The sequence below is a fragment of the Henckelia pumila genome, chromosome 3 (assembly GCF_033568475.1).
Source record: "Henckelia pumila isolate YLH828 chromosome 3, ASM3356847v2, whole genome shotgun sequence".
NCBI lineage: Eukaryota > Viridiplantae > Streptophyta > Magnoliopsida > Lamiales > Gesneriaceae > Henckelia > Henckelia pumila.
In genome coordinates this window covers 180,123,723-180,144,623 of record NC_133122.1, presented here as the reverse complement: position 1 = coordinate 180,144,623, position 20,901 = coordinate 180,123,723, and the positions used below count along the sequence as shown (strand labels likewise).

The 20,901-nt window shown below is 38.1% G+C and overlaps 3 protein-coding genes across 3 annotated transcripts; all 3 read right to left on the bottom strand.

The window, feature by feature from the left end:
• On the bottom strand, positions 1-4,521 carry LOC140887282 (probable L-type lectin-domain containing receptor kinase S.5). Its single transcript, XM_073294441.1, has 2 exons — positions 3,265-4,521; positions 1-994 (listed from the first exon to the last, which is right to left on the bottom strand). Exons 1-2 carry the CDS (start codon positions 4,487-4,489, stop codon positions 207-209), a joined length of 2,013 nt encoding a protein of 670 aa, XP_073150542.1. The 5' UTR covers positions 4,490-4,521; the 3' UTR covers positions 1-206.
• Positions 4,522-9,477: 4,956 nt separating this feature from the next.
• Positions 9,478-10,221, bottom strand: LOC140890080 (vacuolar iron transporter homolog 5-like). Its single transcript, XM_073297836.1, has one exon. The coding sequence runs from the start codon at positions 10,219-10,221 to the stop codon at positions 9,478-9,480; it is 744 nt and encodes a 247-aa protein (XP_073153937.1).
• Positions 10,222-13,251: 3,030 nt separating this feature from the next.
• On the bottom strand, positions 13,252-13,884 carry LOC140890079 (secreted RxLR effector protein 161-like). Its single transcript, XM_073297835.1, has one exon. The coding sequence runs from the start codon at positions 13,882-13,884 to the stop codon at positions 13,252-13,254; it is 633 nt and encodes a 210-aa protein (XP_073153936.1).
• Between the last annotated feature and the right edge of the window lie 7,017 nt (positions 13,885-20,901).

Sequence of the window (20,901 nt, the reverse complement as noted above, 5' to 3'; positions counted from 1 at the left end):
TATATAAAACTCTTTTTGGCTTCTTTTCCATCAACAAAATAGCTTACAAGGTAAGAAACTATATATACAAAATAGCTTACAAGAGAAAGAAACTATATATATATAGAGGGGGAAAAAAGAAAAGCAAAACAGAGAAAGGTGACAATCAATCAAACAAACAAAGAAATGCACGTTCTCGATTAATTCCTTTTTCTTCTCCTCAAAATTTACACCGAAGAGTCAGTGTGCCCTGTATAGCTCTCCTTGCTGAGGTACTGCGAACTTGAATAAACCGAACTTGAATCCAAATCCATCGGCGCTGCAGCAGGCCACACGAATGCTGGCCTGAATAGCGGCACCTGAGGCACAGGCATAGTTCCTGATATGATCATCTGAAAGATAGCTTGTGTTTTAGGTCTCTCATTAGCATCAGGATGTGAACATGCCAGCCCCAACAGAAGCAGCCTCTCTGCTTCTTCTGCGACGAAGTTTTCCCCCAATCTTGGATCCACGGCCTCGAGTAATCTCCCTTCACGGTGCAAGGACCAAACCCAATCCACCAATAACTGGTACCCGCCAATCTTGGTTCCGGGTCGTCTGCCACACACTACTTCAAGTAAGACCGCCCCAAACGCGTAAACATCTGATAGTTGAGTAGCTTTTCCTGTGTGGAAGCACTCTGGGGCAATGTACCCCATCGTGCCTAAAACTCCCTGGGCCTCCGCATACGAGGTTTTCTCATTTTCTAATGCTCGTGCAAGGCCGAAATCGCCTAGACGGGCGTTGAAATTCGAATCTAGCATGACGTTGCTGGCTTTTAGATCGCGGTGAACGACCCTTTGGTCATACTCGTTGTGGAGATAGTGAAGGGCAGAGGCCACCCCTGAGATAACTTTGTAGCGGACGTCCCACTCGAGTGGCTCGACGTTTGGCCCGACGAACAGGTGCTGGTCTAGACTTCCGTTCGGCATGTATTCGTACACCAACAGTAGCTTCCCATTCTTGTGACACCATCCTAATATACACATATTGCAACTACAAATTATGACCAATCCTTTTTCTCCTGTGAGGCTATCATGGATTTTTATTCGAAGAGATTCTATTTATTTTGACATAAAAAATTAATATTTTTTTATGATAATACAAATAATAAGAGATTTGTTTCACAAAAAATTTAGTTGTGAAACAGTGTTGTTTTTGTATTTCTCAAATTAATTTTCAGAATCAAATAAATAAGAAAAGTTCATGTTTCCATGGCAAGATCGTAGTGTAATTAATCATGGACTCAAATATTCTAAAACACTAAACATGCTGCTGCAAAAATACCGTTACATTTCACCATTAACCATCAATCGCCACTTGCAAATATTCTCAAGCACAAGCGTCTGAATATATTAACTTCAAGTGTTATTCGTAAACAAAGATTAATTTCATTTTCAATAGCTACTTAATTGCTAGTGAAATTTTCAGAAGTCAACCAAAAGTCCTTTTCATGATTCAATTATAGTAGACACAGCATTTTGCTAGGAAATTTCCAATTTAAATAATCCCATCTCATCTCATAAAATCTGTTGATCAAATCCACATGAACTAGTCAGAAATATTCAGTTCTCTATCTATCTAAAAAAATGTATATATATTGTCTTTCAGAAAACATAAATTACAGAAAAATATAATGACCAATTATGATCCTGTGGCTATTATCAATTGTCTTAGGTCAACAACCGTGCAAATACAATGCAAGAAGTGAACATATATACTGTTTGAAAATTAAAGGTTGAAGATTTATAGAAGTAAAAATAAAACAAAATAAAGCAGGCAAAATCTTTAAGTTCTATAAAAGTAATATAAATTGCGCATATATTTAATATTATTAGGGGTGGTTTTTCGGTATACCTTACTATAAATATTGATATGAAAAAAAGTCATACCAATACCGATAATAAAATTCCAAAACTTTGGTACGAAAAAAATCCATATTGATATCGTATAGATACAGAAAAAAAATTCGGTATACCGAAAAAATGTCTGTATATCGAAAAAATTTCGGTACGGTATGCCAAAATTTCGGTATTTCAGTACGGTATGTCAGCCCTAAATATTATCATGTGATAGTACACGTCAACCACCTTAGCTCAGCCGATAAGCAATCATCACATGGTTTCGGGCTAATTGCATTCACATTCCCTATGAAAAGTCTAAAAGGCATAAAACACCATGTGTAAAACTAATAGCATGTTAAACCCTAAGTTTTAAAAAAATTAGCATAAAAACCCGTATAAAAGGGTATAAATGTGCCCGAGTTTGTATAACATAGGGGTGAAATGTGCTACATTTTAAAAAACTGAGGGATGCATTAGCCTATTAATATTTTTTAGAGGATTTTATGTTTTTTATACTTTTCACAAGGAGCGTGAATGCAATTAGCCCCATGATTTCAATTCTCCCAAACTCCTCCCAGCATTGACCGAAGCTTTAGATTATATTAATTACTTACTTCGTGTATCGTCTCAAATATTAAGAATATAATTTCATTTTTCCCCATCTTAAATGTATAGTTTAGAGTCTATATTTAATATTATTTTCTATATTTTTTTACCAATATATTTTATTTATTAAAATATAAATTAACTACTTCCAAGTGCCAACTGTTTTTTATTTCCAACTAAACTACTCACTAAGCAAGATTAATATGCAAAATTTCAACTTTTTTATATAATTTTTTTAATCTACGTGGAAAAAAGACAACCGTAACTATAAGAAAGTGATATACCATACCATATTATAAATCTTCTGTACGGTCACGCCTGATTAATTAACCCCAGTAAAAAATTGACTACTTTATTTACCACACCCAATATTTAAGGCAACTACTGTCAACAACAACAAATAAATAAATAAATAAATTTAAGGCAACTTAAATTTCTCTCTACATTAAATATTGATTTCATTTGTTTTTTTTAAAAAAAAAAAAAAAACCTTGATTATGAACTCTGTTCAAATGTTGTGCAGAAAAAAAACGACCCATTTCTTGTAAGGTTGCATTAATTCAATCAACAATAATGTTTCAAAATTCAAACTTTCTCTCCCAGAGATTGCGGCACATCATCCGCACATGTAACACAAGAAAAAAAACGTCGAGGAAAATAAAAAAATAAAGAAACATACAAAAACAAAACGAATTTGATGTAAAATAAAAAATAAAATATTTTCGCATTAGTGTATTTTCTATGAAACAATTATGAGCTTCTATTTAATAAAATTTTATCAAAGAAAAGTGGTTACCAAGTAATTTGACGAGATGCTTGTGTCGAAGGCGATTGATGATGGTGAGCTCGGCCAAAAAATCGTCTTCCCCTTTGATGCTCCCTCTGGAGAAGCATTTCACCGCAATCTCCGATTCCTCCTTCGCCAACAACCCTCTGTACACCACCCCATATCCTCCTTCTCCTAGCTTCTTCTTCACATCGAAACCGTTGGTTGCCTTCTTCAAATCCCTGTACCTGAATTCCCGCGGCGTCCCAGGCAAACTTTTCAATGCCCCCACCAAACTCCGCTTCGATTTCGCCACCTGCTGCTTGTGCAAACGGTAAACAAACCACGCGGCGCCCATCAGCAGCAGCACCAGCGCCGGCACTCCCGCACCCACTAGGATTTTCGGCCATTTCTGCTTTTCTTTGGGGAAGTAGTGAACGGTTAGGTTCCACCTTAGCACGCAGTTCAACTCCGTCGCGTTCCCAGTCGACGCGGAGAACCCAAAATACGAATACTGGTTCACTTGTTCTCTCAGGTCCAGTTTATCCACCCATATGATCGGCGACCCGGGCTTGGCCGGAGTGTGGCCAGTTTTCGTCGCCTGTTCCGCCATGTACACTTCAATAATCTTTCTATCGCCATCGTAATCGATCCAAACGTTGTAGAATCTGGCTCCGATGGGAGCAATCGTGATGTTGTGGAGTGCGAGAGGTTCCGTCTTCACAGATCTGACACCGTTCAAGTCGACGCCGACGTGGTTGTCGTCCGGATCGAAATCTTGCTTGAAAGTGTCCAGCTCAACCGCTAAAATCTTGTTCGCCGCGTTCCCATCTGTGGACGAATTCGTCAGACCCAGAAACCCCCCGAAGCTATTCCGAGGCAGAGACAGATCAGGGGCGACGACGAAGGCTACGCCTTCTCCGGGGGTGTCGTTCACTGGCCGGTAGACATTGACGAGAAAAGATGTGTTGAAAGAAGCGGTGGAGTTGCCATCCCAGAGCTTGAAAGGCTGTTTCAAGATGATTCGGCCTGAATTGAAAGTCATATTGAAATCAGCAGAAGCTGAGTCAGGGGTCACCTGAAGAGCATCGTTGCTGATGGTCGCAGGTGGCACCACCGTGAAGATTCCGAAGTGTGTCTGGTTAAAAGGGCCGTATTGGCCGACGAATGTGGCGAGCTTCTGAGCTTCAGCAGTAACTCTAATGGCGGAAAGGAAAGAGAGTATAGCTATGGCGGCGATGATCCGATTTGCCATTTCATTTGAGGAAGAAAGATGATTGGGGCGATTATGACTATTTATTTCTCTCCCATTTATCCTATATATAAATAAATATAAATAAGGTCATTAAATAAGGTCTTGTGAAAGACGATATCGCGGATCATTATTCCTTAAACAAATCAATTTTATTTATATTTATAATAAAAAATAATATTTTTGATATAAAAAATAATATTTTTTTATGAATGATCAAAATAGAATATTTTTCTTACGAAATTGATATATGAGATCATATCACATAAATACTTGTATCTTGATATCAGATGTGTTACAAATCATAGGTTTATATACAATATTATAAAAGGTAATGGTTTTGAATAACTAATTTTAATGTAAAAAAATTCTATTTTTAATTACATCGTACTTGAAATTTTTAAAATAATTATATCATCAAAAAATATTTTCAAAGTTTTATATTGCGATAATATTTTCACACAAAAAAGTTGGCACAAGAAGCAATAAGTGTTTTATAGGCATGAAGGGTTCCAGGAAGTTGCTTTACATATTATCAGCAGTAGGACGACTACTGAGAGGAGTACAAACTACAAACATGTCTTGGTCACCCTTTCTTCAATTAAAAAATTCTCTCACATTCAAAAACAAAGAATAGCAATTAATTAAAAAAAATTAATATTTTATTTGGATTTTATATTCCCCGATCTGTGTGTGGCTACCTCCCTCTGTAAAGCTGACTTTTGCTTTTGTACTTTATTCCCTGTTATACGTCGCCCTCCATAATTTAAGACAATTTTTTTCAAAAAGATAAATTTACAGCAGGAATCTTAGTTGGGCGTGCCCACTCGTTGATTTGTAATTATGTACGATGTTAAAGCAAATTACGAGCTTTCTACCTATGATTAAGGAAATAATTAAGACAAAAAAAATTTTGAGACGGTTTTATATGTTATTTTTTTTAATTGTCTCAATTCATTAAAAATATAATTTTTTTATGCCTAAAGTTTTACATTATTTCATTATAATATGGATCGTCTTGTCACAATATCGTACCTGAGATTTCAATCGAAGACCTAAGTCGAGCTTAAAAAATCAAACCCCTTAAAATATTAGATAATCGTTTTTCATTAAAAAATAAGTTTTTCAAGACATAACATAATCATTTCTATTTGGATCATTATCGATTAAGAATTTCCTAAGATTTTTATCAATTTATCCCAATTATGTGGTCATGAAGAACATTTAGAGGCAAATTGACTTTTTAAATTCATATTTTTATGTTAAATATCTCGATAATGTTAACATTATCTTATTTATTCAGTTTGTTAATTGAATAATTTTTTTTTTATCATCATTGTCATTCATAAATAAATAAAATTCTTAACATTGTTGTTGTGATTTTCTAGCTACACATCTGTAAATTATCAATTATTTATTTTTTCATTATTTATTATTGTCGCTAGAATATTTACCACTACCTCTAGTCTGGCTCTGAATTTATTCTAGTTTTTTCTTTGTTTCCTTTCTCCTTTTACTACTCAAAAGAATTTCTTGACATAATTGATTATGGTTATATCCAAAAAAAAAAATTTCGTTCTATCTATTATAGTTATAAATTACATAACTTAGGATTTTGGAATACATTTATAAATTAATTAATGTGTGCAGATTTGTATGTTCTATTTGCAACTGACGTAATCAATTCAAATTTTGTGTCTTAAAAATTACAAGACTTTGTATTTATTTAAGGAACTGTTGATTAGTACTCATCAACTATATACAAAAAGTATAAAGAAAATTTTTAAAAAGTATAATTTGTTGAGCATAATCTAAAACAAAACACGAACATAATGAAGGTTGTCAAACAAAACTTCATTTATCTCAACATAAAATTTTAATAATTAAAATAAATGTATAATGCTGATAGTTGATTATTTAGATGATGAACAAAGAATTATGTATATATAAATGTCATATATATGGTTAAGAAAAAGTCAAGTTTTTAAATTTTCTGAAATTGTTGGTTTCATATATATAATGGAAAAATTGTTGTTCTGTGCATATATTTGAAGCAATACTATGTCCATAAAAAATTTTGAGGCGTCCTTCGAGAATGGACCCTAAGTTGACCGATTCATGAGATTCACCTCAAATACGAGCTTGTGTATTGATCTATCACACTGAGTATAAATTTGTGGTACCGTATGTGAGAATTACTCAACAATTAAAAGTGCAGTGTAGGAGGAAAAATAAATTATTATGCATTAATAAGTAAAGTTGGAAGTTGTATTTTTTTAAAATTTAGATATAATTAAATTTTTGGTCTTCTAATTATTTATAATCTTCCATTTCCGATTCAGCTATCAATGAATTTCCTTTTTACTCATGTCACTTGGAATTTTTTTTTTCATTTTGGTCGTATTTTATTGAAATTCATCATGTTAGCCGAAAATTGTTTATCTACCGATCCCAAATTCCACATGATAATAGCAAAAAATATACAATGCAAGTTTTCTTCCCAAAGTCAGCATACATGCATGGTCGCCAGTCCACATGAACAATTGACTAAAAACACAAATTTATTATTAATATCAACAAAAATAAAAAAAAGATGAAAATTATAGGATTAAAAATAAAAACTCATTGTTAACATGAAAAAAAACAAAAAAAAAATTACAAATTAGAAGACCAAATTAAACATAACTTTCTATTTAGCTGACTTCAAATTTTAGTGTATATATATATATATATATATATATATATATGAGTTTCGATCACATGGGCAACCATCATGGGTAACTACGTCAGCAACAGCTGACGTGTCATCTTGTACATCCCAATAAATGATTGTCACGTCAGTTGTTGCTCACGTAGTTATCCATGGTCGTTGCTCATGTGATCGAAACTCATATATATATAGAGTTCTTTTATGGTGCCCAACAACTATGCCCACCATGTATAAGTCAACTCACCAATTGTGCTGGTCAACTCACCTATTGCACATGGTGGACATGAAGTTGGACATAGTTGTTGAGTACCATAAAAAAACTATATATATAACATCATAGAGTTTTAAGCTTTTAACTGGCGATATATATAAAAACACTAGCACCAGTTAAAAGCTTAAAGCTCTATGATGTGATTACGTTTTTTTTTTTTAAGATAAAAAAAGTCTAATACATCAAATAATGGGGAGAGTAGCATTTTATGAAATTAAAATAATAGCAGATACATCAAACCAATACACAATTTATCAGACAAAAGGTATTGTAAGGAATTTGTTTTTAAAAAATAGTAACTTTCGTTGTCACGATCGTTTGAGACAAAATTCCGGTGGTGATACATAAGTGATAAACGCGTATTTTCTTCTTGGTAATTATGTATGAATTGGAAGTATGCATTGTTCCTCACAGGCGCTACATATGACATTGATGAGAATATGAATTATATTAACAATGGATCTTCATTGGCATACATGAGATCTACTGAAAAATAATATCGATCACACGTATTAAAAGTAAAAAATTTTATGAGACGGTCTCACGGATCAATTTTATGAGATGAATCTTTTATTTGGGTCACCCATGAAAAATATTATTTCGTATGTCAAAAGTATTACTTTTTATTGTAAATATGGGTAGAGTTGACTCGTTTCACGATAAAATTTTGTGATACCGTCTCACAAGAGACCTACTTCATATTAATATCATAAGTTTGGTTAGATTATTAAAAGGGAGAATTGTTTTTTTTTGGTGTCGTATGTTTGTCATTTTGCGATTTCGATCATTTATGTTATCAAATTTCAGTTTAGTATGCCATCTTTGTTTCTTTTTTTTTGGGTAATTTTAGTCTTTTTTTCTACGTGACGCTGATGGCCACAAAACAGGCTTATTCTTCAAGTGTACAACTAGAGAAGTGCTCTGGTTATATTCCCACGTTTGATTTCCGATTAGAAAATGCCTCAGCTTAACAATAGGAACAAAGAGTGCTTAAATTTTTTGGGCACTTTTGTAGTATTGCCGTGGAGCTGGCTTGTACAGTCCACGTCTGCGTTTTTGAACGAAAAATGAATAAAATTGTTAAAAATAGAAATATATAAAACTAAAAATGAAATTTGAAAACATAAATGATCAAATTCACAAATTGACAAAATTATCGGACCAAGCTAGCAATTTTCTCTTATAAAAGTCAAATAGTGTTGCATTGCTTCATGAACATTAATATAAAATCAAAAGTTGAACAACCGATCACGGGATAAGTTCAGATTATATGGTTGAGTCATGACAACAAAAAAGCTTTGACCACTAATTAAGCAATATCCCCTCGAGCACTTTTTTTTTTTTGTTTTTTGAAAGTATCCCCTCTAGCACTTTAATTTGCTCTGATCACATGTTGGGTAGTTGGGTATCATGCTTGATTCTAAGACACATTTCGATATTTTCGACATTTTGTTTTAGAAAATCTCATTTATATCTAGTATATTTAATATTTTTTACGATATTATTTTGCGAACATGTTACGGTTTAAATTTTGGTATCATTATATGTTTTTGTTTGTATAAACATATATTATTCCGGTTATATATCTTTTGGAACAATCTCACAAATATTTTTGGCATATCCACAAAACGGATTGATCACATCTATATACAAAACAAAGAACATTACTTTTGATATAATAATAATATTTTTCATTATTTTCTTGGACACCACCCAGAAGAAGATCCCCTTCCTAGGATAGTCATCCACCAAATTAACATTCCTTGTAAAAAGAAAAACAAGCCCATGTAGAATGTTACTTCATTACAACATATTTTCACAACCCAAAATATGTTGTCTTTGTGTGTGTATATATCACAACCCAAAATATGGATTAAAAACACACAGCATATATAGATTCTATGCTACAGCGAGAATATTTCATCTCATATGATGAAATTCTAACTCTTCGATCGTCAATCCACGTGATCTAATGATATGACGAAATTTTAGCCCATGCATTCAATCATCCTAGTCACTACCCTTGTGATCTTTATCTATAGGTTTAAGCAAGCCATAGGTTACCGCCATAGAAATCCATCCTCCCACCAGAACTCTCATGGCCGATACCCTAACCGACGAGCCCCCAAGAAATGCTCCAACTCCCCCGAAAACAACCAGCGCCACCGATGCGACGACGACTATCACCGCAACCCTGATCGTGCTATCATGCGAGACCGCCATTGCCGACAGCAGAGGGAAAGCCGATCCGCAGAGGAAAGCCAACGACGATGCTCCCGCAGCTTTATACGGATTCGGCAACGTCTCCTCCAGGAAAGCGTCGCTCGATACGACTTTCATGAAAGGAGACTTGGGAGTACTGGCGCCTCTCGATGCCTCCATATCCCCATTCGAGCTAGTTTTGTTGGTTTTAGAAATCTCATGATGAGCTTCTGAATCGGCCGGTTTTTGAGTCGATGTCATGTGTTGGATATCTCTCTGGGTCGACACGGACACGAACTCGCCGACGGCCATGCTGCATGCCCCCGCCAGAGCTCCGGCCAGGCCCGACACGATCACGAGCCGCTGGTCGGGATCTTTGGCGGCGGTGACGCCGAGCATGAGGGATGTGGTGGAGAGCAAGCCGTCGTTGGCTCCAAGAATGGCGGCTCGAAGCCATTGTGCCCGTTGCAAAAGCTTCAACTTTCTAAATCCGAATTCGTCCTGATGATCTGGTGGTGTGGGGAGCTGCTTGATTTCAATGGCGGAATCCATTTAAATATTTCTGAGAATTGAAAAGGGATTATTATTATTGGGAGTGTGGATTTGAACTGGAAAACACGCTCCCTGCGCGTGGAAAGCATTTAATAAATGTTAATTTCGTCCAAGAGAATCAATCCTAAGAAGGAATCTTGTTCTTAGGCGGTGTCGGAGAATATAATGAATGCATCGTGGAGAGCTAAGGAAGAGCGTTTAAATTTTTCTGAACAAGGATTTTTAAACTCTAATTTTTTCTTGTTTTAATACATAAATCGTCGTTAAATTATTAAAAAAATCAATGTGTTGATTATTATTATATTAATCTGAGCGAATTCCAAATGTTGTCTGTTAATATCAGATATTGTATTGATTTTTACATAATGTTCTTAAAGATGGAGCATATATATGTCTCATGCACTAATTTCATACGCATCTTGTTAAAAATAAAATCTAGTATCTAATCTATCTATTTGTATTTTTCTTATCTAAAAACTGAGAATATTGTCAAAATGGTCCTATAAGTTTGTCAAATTTGTGTTTTGGTTCTGTAAGTACGTATTTAATTTTGGGTTTTGATCCTATAAGTTATGTTATAATTGGTTTTCAGTCCTTTTTTCATAGCGTGTTGACGTGATATCAGAAAATGCCGACATGAAACCCAAAAATTCTTAAGTCGCGTTGAGAAATGATGATCTGTCTGTTGTGGCATTAACAGTTAAATGTTATGTTTTCAAAACCGAACTGTACTGACTGGTTCAACCTGTTCGATCCGGAACCGATCACTGATTTGATCCGAAACACTTCCAAACACTATTTTAACGGTTGAACCAACAAAACTGGTCAAAAACAGGAAAATCGGTTTTTTGATTTTTTTTTTTGAAAAATTAATTTTTATTTTAAAACCTTAATTTAACATTTTATTATATATATACATGATTATTTGAAAAAAAAATTTCGTTAAAAATATTATTTATTAATATTAGAGTTTATAATTTTTTGAATATATTTATATAGTTATTTAGTTTTCAAACTACGATATATATATAATTTTTAATTTATATAAATTTTTTAGGTTTTATAATTTAAAATATATTATTAATTATATTATATTATATAAATGGTTTTCCAATTCGACCGTTCGGTTAAAACATTCCAATCAGTTGGACCATTTTTTAAGTTAGTTTGGTTTGATCACCGATCCGGTTATAAATTAAAAAAATTGCTTAAATGAAAAAAGACTAAAAACCAAAATATAACTAAACTTATAGGACCAAAACCCAAAATTGAATATTTACAGGACCAAATCACAAGACAAGCAAACTTACAGGACTATTTTGGCTATTATCCCCTAAAAACATGAATAAGATTTCGAATTGTTTAATTATTTTTGTGCCCGCCAAGTTTTCTGCCTGCTGTTTTTTTGGAGGCTCGCTCGAGCGGCAGATTTGCGCACTCGAGCGCCAAGTTTTCTGCCTGTGAAGCTCGCGCTCGAGCGCCGAAGTTTCTGTTTCCCCTATTTTCCGCGGAGGCTTGGGTGGTGGTGTACACAAATAAAATAATAATAAATATTATTTTAATTAAATTTTATCCAAAAAGAATAATAGGATCAGAAGACCCCACCCTACCTTTACCTCACCGCACCGAGCCGAGTCGAGCGGATCGGCCAACCGCGCGCGCCCGTGTGAGTTTGTTGCATCGACTAGCGCCTTGCCCCTTTACAAAACATCTGGTGCCCTAAGGGCTCAATCTCATAATCTAAAGTTGGACTAGTTAAGGAGTGAAACACATTGGAATAATTGAAATTCTTCCAATATGGAACAAGCTCTTTCTCTTTAATTCATTCATATTTTTGGCGAGAGATTCTCTTTTTTCGCAAGAAAAAATTGTCTGTTATCAGTGCTAAACATTGACGACAATCGTTTCTAAGATACAACGACTCACGAACGAGATATAGCAACACTACAAATATCTCAAACTTCAACGAACTAAAATATGCAGCAACTTTATTTTAGAAAGAGTGGGGGAAATTTGCAGAAATCTGAAATCTCACATTATATGTTATCAGTTCACTTTCTGCAATCATTATCAGATTATTTATAATACTGATATCCAAGGAACGTGTCTTATAGTCAAAAGAAGCAACCCAATGCGAAATAAGCCCAAAAAGGTCACACTTTTTCGGAGGACACAGACGGAGCGCTCGAGCGCCAAGTTTTCTGTTTGTTGTTTTTTTGGAGGCTCTCTCGAGCGGCAGATTTGCGCACTCGAGCGCTAAGTTTTCTGTCTGTGAGGCTCGCGCTCAAGCGCCAAAGTTTCTATTTCGCCTATTTTTTCGAGGAGGCTTGGGTGGTGGTGTACACAAATAAAATAATAATAAATGTTATTTGAAATTAAATTTTATCCAAAAAAATAATAGGATCAGAAGACCCCACCCCACAGCGCCGAGCGGCCGGACGGCCGCGCCCGTGTATGTTTGTTGCATCGACTAGCATCTTGGCCCTTTAAAAAATATCTGGTGCCCTAAGGGCCTAAAACCAAAATCCAAAGTTGGACTAGTTAAGGAGTGAAACACATTGGAATTTTTCCAATGTGGGACAAACTATTTCTCATTAATTCATTCACATTTTTCCAACAATCTCTCACATTAATGAGGTTAAGTTTTCTTTTAATGATTCATATACCTATAAGGTAGAGTAAATAAGGATACTCTAGATAGGAGATCACCTATATAAGTGTAAAGTATTGGCCGCTTTGATTGAAACGCTTATGAATCAAAGATATGGTCCAAGGCCGAAATGGACACAACATGAGAACAAAATATATTAAAGTTATTGTTGTGTAAATGCTATTGACTTGGTTTACATAAAAGGTTGACTAGTTCAAGGCATCGCGTCACTATGCAACTAGTAAATCCGATAGTATATTACTAAGGTAGGTTCAAAGCCACAAGCTACCTATCTTGATGCAACAATAACTCACAAAAAACTTTCAAGTGAGTATGCTAAAGTGCATAAATTGTGTAAGTGGATCCGCTAGGTTTTCCTTTTACTTTACATAGTCAACTGAAATAACCTCATTCGAGATCAATTGTCTTATGGTATTGTGTCTCCGACGAATATGTTGAGATTTACCATTGTACATACTACTTTGTGCTCTTCCTATTGCTGACTGACTGTCACAATGAATTATAATGGAATACATCGGTTTATTCCAACAAGGAATATCTTCTAAAAAGTTTCGAAGCCATTTGGCTTCTTCTCCAGCTTTATCCAAAGCAATGAACTCGGATTCCATAGTCGACGGAGCTATACATGTTTGCTTAGAAGATCTCCATGACACCGCTCCTCTACCGATTGTGAACACATATCCACTAGTATACTTGGAGTCTTTCGGGTCAGAAATCCAATTAGCATCACAATATACTTCTAGGACCGCAGGATATTTTGTAAACACTAATCCATAACTTGAAGTGTATTTCAAATATCCAAGCCCTCTCATTAATGCTTTCCAATGATCCTCACTTGGATTACTTGTGTATCGACTATGTTTATTTACTGTATATGCAAGATCAGGACGGATACAGTTAGTTAGGTATATTAAACTTCCTATTACCCTTGCACATTCCACTTGTGAAACATGATCTCCTTTATTTTTGGCTAAATGTGTACCCAAATCCATAGGTGTTCTAGCAGGAGGACGATTTGTGGTATTAAATTTTAGTGACCCTTAGCGAGATCATCGACTAAACAGAACTTAGGCATGCAATTAACTTAATCAAATAGTAAACCCGTATAAGCTGTGGAAACCATAAACAATATTATAATCTCAAGGAAAGAAACCTGTAAATATCCGAATAGTTATACAACCAAATCGAAAGTTATATCAACCCAAAAAACACAGAATAAAAACCTAGACGAAGCTCCAGCTGGCCAACCACTGACTACCCCTCTTGGATCCACCCGCCTCGTCCAATCGCAAACATTTCCCATGAAATAGGGTGTCCAGAAACACAGAGTACGAGACGTGAGCATAAAACGTTCAGCACAAGAGTATGAGTATACATGCATGCAAGTGTACCGTCTACTGACTGGAGGTCAAGAATCAGATAACAAAGACATACCGGGCCCTGGTATGTAGCACCATGTGTCGTCGCTTCAGGAGGTGGCTCACATACCGAAAATACCAGTGGATACGCGGGACCCAAATCGATGAACGTCCATCCATTAACAGGATAGGGTAAACCCTACTAACAAACATCTCAAAAGAGATAGCTCAAGATGCAAATGTATACAACATAAAATCATGGCATATAAATCATGCAGTCATATAATACATACATACTCAGTCAGGATATCTCGAACAGTACCTTCATACCTCAAATACTAGGCGCGCTCTACAAACTCTAGGTCTAGGCCTATAATCCGCACTACACTGCCAAATGATACTAATATCATTGTAGTGCCCTAAAATCCTTAACTAAGCTATTTCATACTCCTAAATATTTTTAGGAAGCAAAAGTTATACTTTCGTCCGTCGTTAGCCCTTTGATGTCGATGCCTCCAGAACTAGGGCACAACTCCGTTGCGTCTCCCGAACGCCTTGCCGACCACCAGGTCAAGCCTATGAAGGCTAAAACTACTAAAATAAGCCTAGAATAGAGAGAGAACTCGCAGAATTGGTAAAGAAATCTGAATCCTCGGCCCTATATTTATAGGTCACAAACGGAACCTCCGATGCGCCATCGGAGCTTCCATTCTCTCTTATCCGCAATGTGTCAAAATATGATTGGCTGCCAATGGATAGGGGCAATCGGAACCTCCATTCTGATCTGAAGCTTCCGATGTCTCACACGTCATGCATGACGTAATACTATCGGAACTTCCGTTGCACACCGGAGCTTCCGATCTCCATCGGAGCTTCCGTTTCTGCCAACGGAGCTTTCGTTCTGGTTGATTCACAATTTGATTAATTAATCTTTTAATCACCTTAATTGGGTACGGGCTACTACATTCTCCCCCACTTAAGATATTTCTTCCTCGAAATTAGATCTTAAGTACTGAATGTAAAACTAGATACAAAAACATTCTTTTATTCAAATCAAACGTTTACACAGTTTACAAATGAATACAACTTGAAAGGAAATCAAAACAACTCAGAATGTTCTGTACGCATCCTGCTTTCCACCTCCCAAGTGGCTTCTTCAGTGCCTCGGCGCTGCCATTGAACTAAAACCAGAGGAATGACTTTATTTCGCAAGACCTTATCCTTATGATCCAGGATACGAATAGGTCTCTCAACATAAGTCAAATCCTTATCCACTTGAACCTCATACTGCTGCAGAATATGAGACGGATCTGCCACATACCGTCGCAACAGAGATACATGGAACACGTCATGAATATTGGACAGATACGGTGGCAAAGCCAAACGATAAGCCAAATCTCCAATGCTCTCCAAGATCTCAAACAGACCGATAAATCTGGGAGACAACTTGCCCTTGAGGCCAAATCTGAGAATTCTGCGGAAAGGTTACACTCTCAGAAACACTTTCTCCTCATCATCAAACTGCAGAGGCCTACGCTTACTGTTAACATAGCTGGCCTGACGATCCTGTGCAGTCTTAATCTGTTTCTTGATCTGATCAACAACATCTACTGCCTGCTGGATAAACTCCTGTCCCTCAGCCTGTCTCTTCCCCACTTCTTCCCAGAAGAGTGGAGTACGACAATGCCGCCCATACAACGCCTCAAAAGGTGTTATCCCAATGCTAGTATGATAGCTGTTGTTGTACGCGAACTCGATCAATGGCAAATGATCCTGCCAGGCTGCACCAAAGTCCATAGTGCAAGCTAGAAGCATATCCTTAAAAGTACGTATAGTACGTTCTGACTGACCATCTGTCTCCGGATGATAGGAAGTACTCAAACTGAGAGTAGTGCCCATCGCACGTTGAACACTCTCCCAAAATCTAGAAGTAAACCTGGGGTATCGATCGCTGACAATGCTCACAGGCACTCCATGAAGTCGAATGATCTCCTGAATGTACAAACGAGCCATACGATCTACAGTGTACTCTCGGCTATAGGCAATGAAATGCGCTGATTTGGTGAGTCAGTCCACCACAACCCAGATAGCATCACAATTTTTCGAGGATACCGGCAAATGGGTCACAAAATCCATCGGGAGAAACTCCCATTTTCACTCAGGAATAGGCAGACTGTGAAGCAAACCTCCAGATTATCGGTGCTCTGCCTTGACTTGCTGACACACCAAACATCTCGAAACATACTGATACACGCTGCGTTTCATCCCCTTCCACCAAAACCGAGTACGTAGATCCTTGTACATCTTGTTGCTTCCCGGATGAATACTCAACTTAGTGTGATGTGCCTGAGACAAGATCTCCTCTCGCAACTCTACATCCTCCGGAATCACAAGCCTACCAGATAAACACAGAAAACCATCTGACTGATAGTGAAATCCAGACATACTACCCTCGTTGGCTAGACGAGCCAAACATTGGGTCTTTTAATCAGACATCTGAGCATCCCGAATCCGTGAATAAAAAGCTGGCTCAGATAGTATCGCAAACATCTGAATACTCTGCATACCTTTCTTATGCTTGAAGGTATACCCTAAATAACAACACTCCCCGATCACACTAGACATAGAGCAAGTCTGAAGTGTGGATAGTCGCACCTTACAACTCAAGGCATCAGCAGTGAGATTAGCAGCTCCCGGATGGTACTTAATCTCGCAATCATAGTTCTTAAGCAAATCCATCCAACGTCTCTGCCTCATGTTCAACTCCACCTGAGTGAACAAATACTTGACTCTTGTGATCGGTGAAGATCTCAAATTTCTCGTCATACAGATAATGACGCCAGATCTTCAAAGCGAACACAATGGCTGCCAACTCTAAATCATGAACTGGATAATTGTCTTCGTGCAACTTCAACTGTCTAGAAGCATATGCGATCACATGCCCATTCTGAGTCATGAAACAACCCAACCCCTGAAGAGAATCATCTGTGTAAACCACATACCCTCCAGATCCTGATGGTAATGCCAACACTGGCGCAAAAATCAACCGTCATTGAAACTCACAAAAATTCTCCTCACACTCTGAGGACCACTCGAAATCAACATCCTTGTGGGTAAGCTGCGTCAACGGTCGAGCTAGCTGAGAGAAGGTCAGAATAAAGCGACGATAATATCCTGTTAGACCCAGAAAACTACGGATCTCAGCAACCGTCGTCGGATGCGACCAATTAAGCACAGCTTCAATCTTGCTCGAATCAACAGAAATCCCCTCCCTGGATATGATATGGTCAAGAAAGACCACTCGATCCATCCAGAACTCACACTTACTCAGTTTGGCGTACAACTGCTCATCCCGAAGAGTCTGCAGTACCAACCGCAAGTGAGAAACATGCTCTTCCACATTACGCGAATACACCAGAATGTCGTCAATGAAGACCACGAGAAACTTGTCCAAATACTACCTAAAGACACGGTTCATCAGATCCATAAATATAGCCGGTGCATTATTCAATCCAAATGGCATCACTAGAAACTCGTAATGCCCATAGCGAGTACGGAATGCAGTCTTGGCTATGTCCTGATCTCGGACTCTCATCTGATGATACCCAGATCTCAAGTCAATCTTGGAATAAACCGAAGTACCCTGCAGCTGATCAAACAAGTCATCAATACGAGGCAAAGTATACTTTTTCTTCACGGTAACCCGATTCAGCTATCGGTAGTCAATGCACAACCGCATAGACTCATCCTTCTTCACAAAGAGAACAGAAGCTCCCCAAGGAGATACACTAGGACGAATGTACCCCTTGTCCAAAAGATCCTGTAACTGATTCTTCAACTCTCTCATCTTTGACGGAGCCAGATGATACGGTGCTCGAGAAATAGGAGAAGTATCTGGCATCAACTCTATGCCAAACTCAACTTCCCTAACAGGAGGAAAACCAGAAATCTCATCAGGAAAAACATCTGGGAATTCATCCACAACCAAAATACTCTCTAACCCAACACTCTCAGCGGACAGATCAACTGCATAGATAATGTATCCTTCCCCGCCAGACTCTAGAGCTCTACAGGCTCTCAATGCGGATACCAAAGGCATCGGGGGTCGCGCTCCCTCACCATAGAAAAACCAGCTATCACTCCATTCCGAATGAAAGCGTACTAATCTCTGATAACAGTCCACTGAAGCTCGATAGGTAGTCAGCATGTCTATCCCCAGAATACAATCAAAATCATCCATCGCAAGAATCATGAGATTCGCTATCAGAATGTTCCCTTCGAATTCTAAAGGGAAACCCATCACTAGACGCTTAGCCAAAACAGATTGACCCGTCGGAGTAGAAACAGAAACTAATACATCTAGTGCAATGCATGGTAAGTTATGCCTCTTAACAAAACGTGCAGAAATGAAGGAATGAGATGCACCAGTGTCAATAAATACAAGAGCAGGTATACCATATAGCATAAATGTACTTGCAATGACCTTTTCGTTCTCCTCCACTGCCTGATCATGCCTCAAGGCAAACACCTGGCCAGAAGCCCGCGGCTTCAAGTGAGAACTCCCAGCAGGCTGTCCCTGCGACCTCTGCTGAACGGTGGCCTGAGAACCCGATCCTGAACCAGAACCAGAACTGCCTCTCCCAGATATTGGACAATCCCTCCGGAGATGACCCACCTCTCAACAACGGAAACAAGCTCCAGAAGCTTTGCGGCATCGATCGGTCGGATGGTTCTTCCCACAATGATCACGCTTGTCCTTCTTCGCAAAACAAACAACACCAGCAGAACCAGAGGAAGAAGAAGTGGATCCGGACTTCTTGAAAAACTGCGCACGGGGACCCAAAGAACTCGCAGGCCTAGACTGAGAAAAATAAATGTTCCGCCAAATGCTATCCTCCGCCTGGTGACAACGGCTCACCAAACCCTTGTAGGATATGTCATCCTCAACCGCCACACGGTCATGAATCTCAGGGTTAAGACCCTGAAGGAACAGATTGTACTTCATCTCAAAGTTGTCAGCAATCTCGGGGCAATAGGATAACAGATCGAAGAACTTCTGCTGATACTCCTCGATAAACATAGGTCCCTGACGCAAGCTCAGTAACTCATCGGTCTTCGTCTGACGGAGTGCAGGAGGAAAATACAGCTTCTGAAAAGCTGTGCGGAATTCGGCCCAGGTGGCCACTCCTCTCGCCGCAACAAAAGATGCAGAAGTAAACCTCCACCAACTACGGGCTCGTCCGTCCAGAAGATAACCAAGTGTCTCCATCTTCTGCTCCTCAGTACAGTGGAAAGTGTGGAAAGTCGTCTCCATGCGGTCTAACAAGTTTTCCGCATCCTCCGGAGACTCACCTCCAACCAAGGGCTTAAGACCCATCTGCAAAAATTGGCACACACTGAAACACTGATCATCATGGCGATGATGATGGCGTTCTCGACGACGCTCCCGATCGGCATCGCCCCAACGGCCACCAATACTGCCATGGCTACTCTGATCATCGCGGTCTGCCATCTTTAAAAATTACCTTACGGTTATCTTATGCAGAATCTAAATCCCAAGAATACTATGCATGCTCTGATACCATAAATTTAGTGACCCTTACCGAGATCACCTACTAAACAGAACTTAGGCATCCAATTTACTTAATCAAATAGTAAACCAGTATAAGCTGCGGAAACCATAAACAATAATACAATCCAAAGGAAAGGAACCTGTAAATATCCGAATAGTTATACAACCAAATCGAAAGCTGTATCAACCCAAAAAAATAGAATAAAAACCTAGACGAAGCTCCAGCTGGCCAACCACTAACTAGTCCCTCTTGGATCCACCCGCCTCGTCCAATCGCAAACCTGTCCCATGAAATAGGGTGTCCAGAAACACAGAGTATGAGACGTGAGCATAAAACACTAAGCACGAGAGTATGAGTATACATGCATGCAAGTGTACCCTCTACTGACTGGAGGTCAAAAATCAGATAACAAAGACAGACCGGGCCGTGGTATGTAGCACATTGTGCCGTCGTTTCAGGAGGTGGCTCACATACTGAAAATACCAGTGGATACGCGGGACCCAAATCGATGGAAGTCCATCAACTAACAGGATAGGGTAAACCCTAATAAAAGACATCTCAAAAGAGATAGCTCAAGATGCAAATGTATGCAGCATAAAATCATAGCATATAAATCATGCAGTCACATAATACATGCATACTCAGTCAGGATATCTCGAACAGTACTTTCGTACCTCAAATACTAGGCGCGCTCTACCAGCTCTAGGTCTACGCCTATAATCCGCACTACACTGCAAATGATACTAATATCATTATAGTGCTCTAAAAGCCTTAACTAAGCTATTGCATACTCCTAAATATTTTTATGAAGCAAAACCTATACATTCGTCCGTCGTTAGCCCTTTGATGTCGATGCCTCCAGAACTAGGGCACAACTCCATTGCATCTCCCGAACGCCTTGCCGACCACCGGGTCAAGCCTAGGAAGGCTAAAACTACTAAAATAAGCCTAGAATAGAGAGAGAACTCGCAGAATTGGTAAAGAAATCTGAATCATTGGCCCTATATTTATAGGACACAAACGGAAGCTCCGATGTCGCATCGGAGCTTCCGTTCTCGCTTATCCGCCACATGTCAAA

Coding starts and splice junctions, on each gene's coding strand:
- LOC140887282 (XM_073294441.1), bottom strand. CDS start 4,489: ATGGCAAATCGGATCATCGCCGCCATAGCTATACTCTCTTTCCTTTCC. Junction 995..3,264: donor GCATCTCGTCAAATTACTTG/GTAACCACTTTT, acceptor TGTGTATATTAG/GATGGTGTCACAAGAATGGG.
- LOC140890080 (XM_073297836.1), bottom strand. CDS start 10,221: ATGGATTCCGCCATTGAAATCAAGCAGCTCCCCACACCACCAGATCAT.
- LOC140890079 (XM_073297835.1), bottom strand. CDS start 13,884: ATGGATTTGGGTACACATTTAGCCAAAAATAAAGGAGATCATGTTTCA.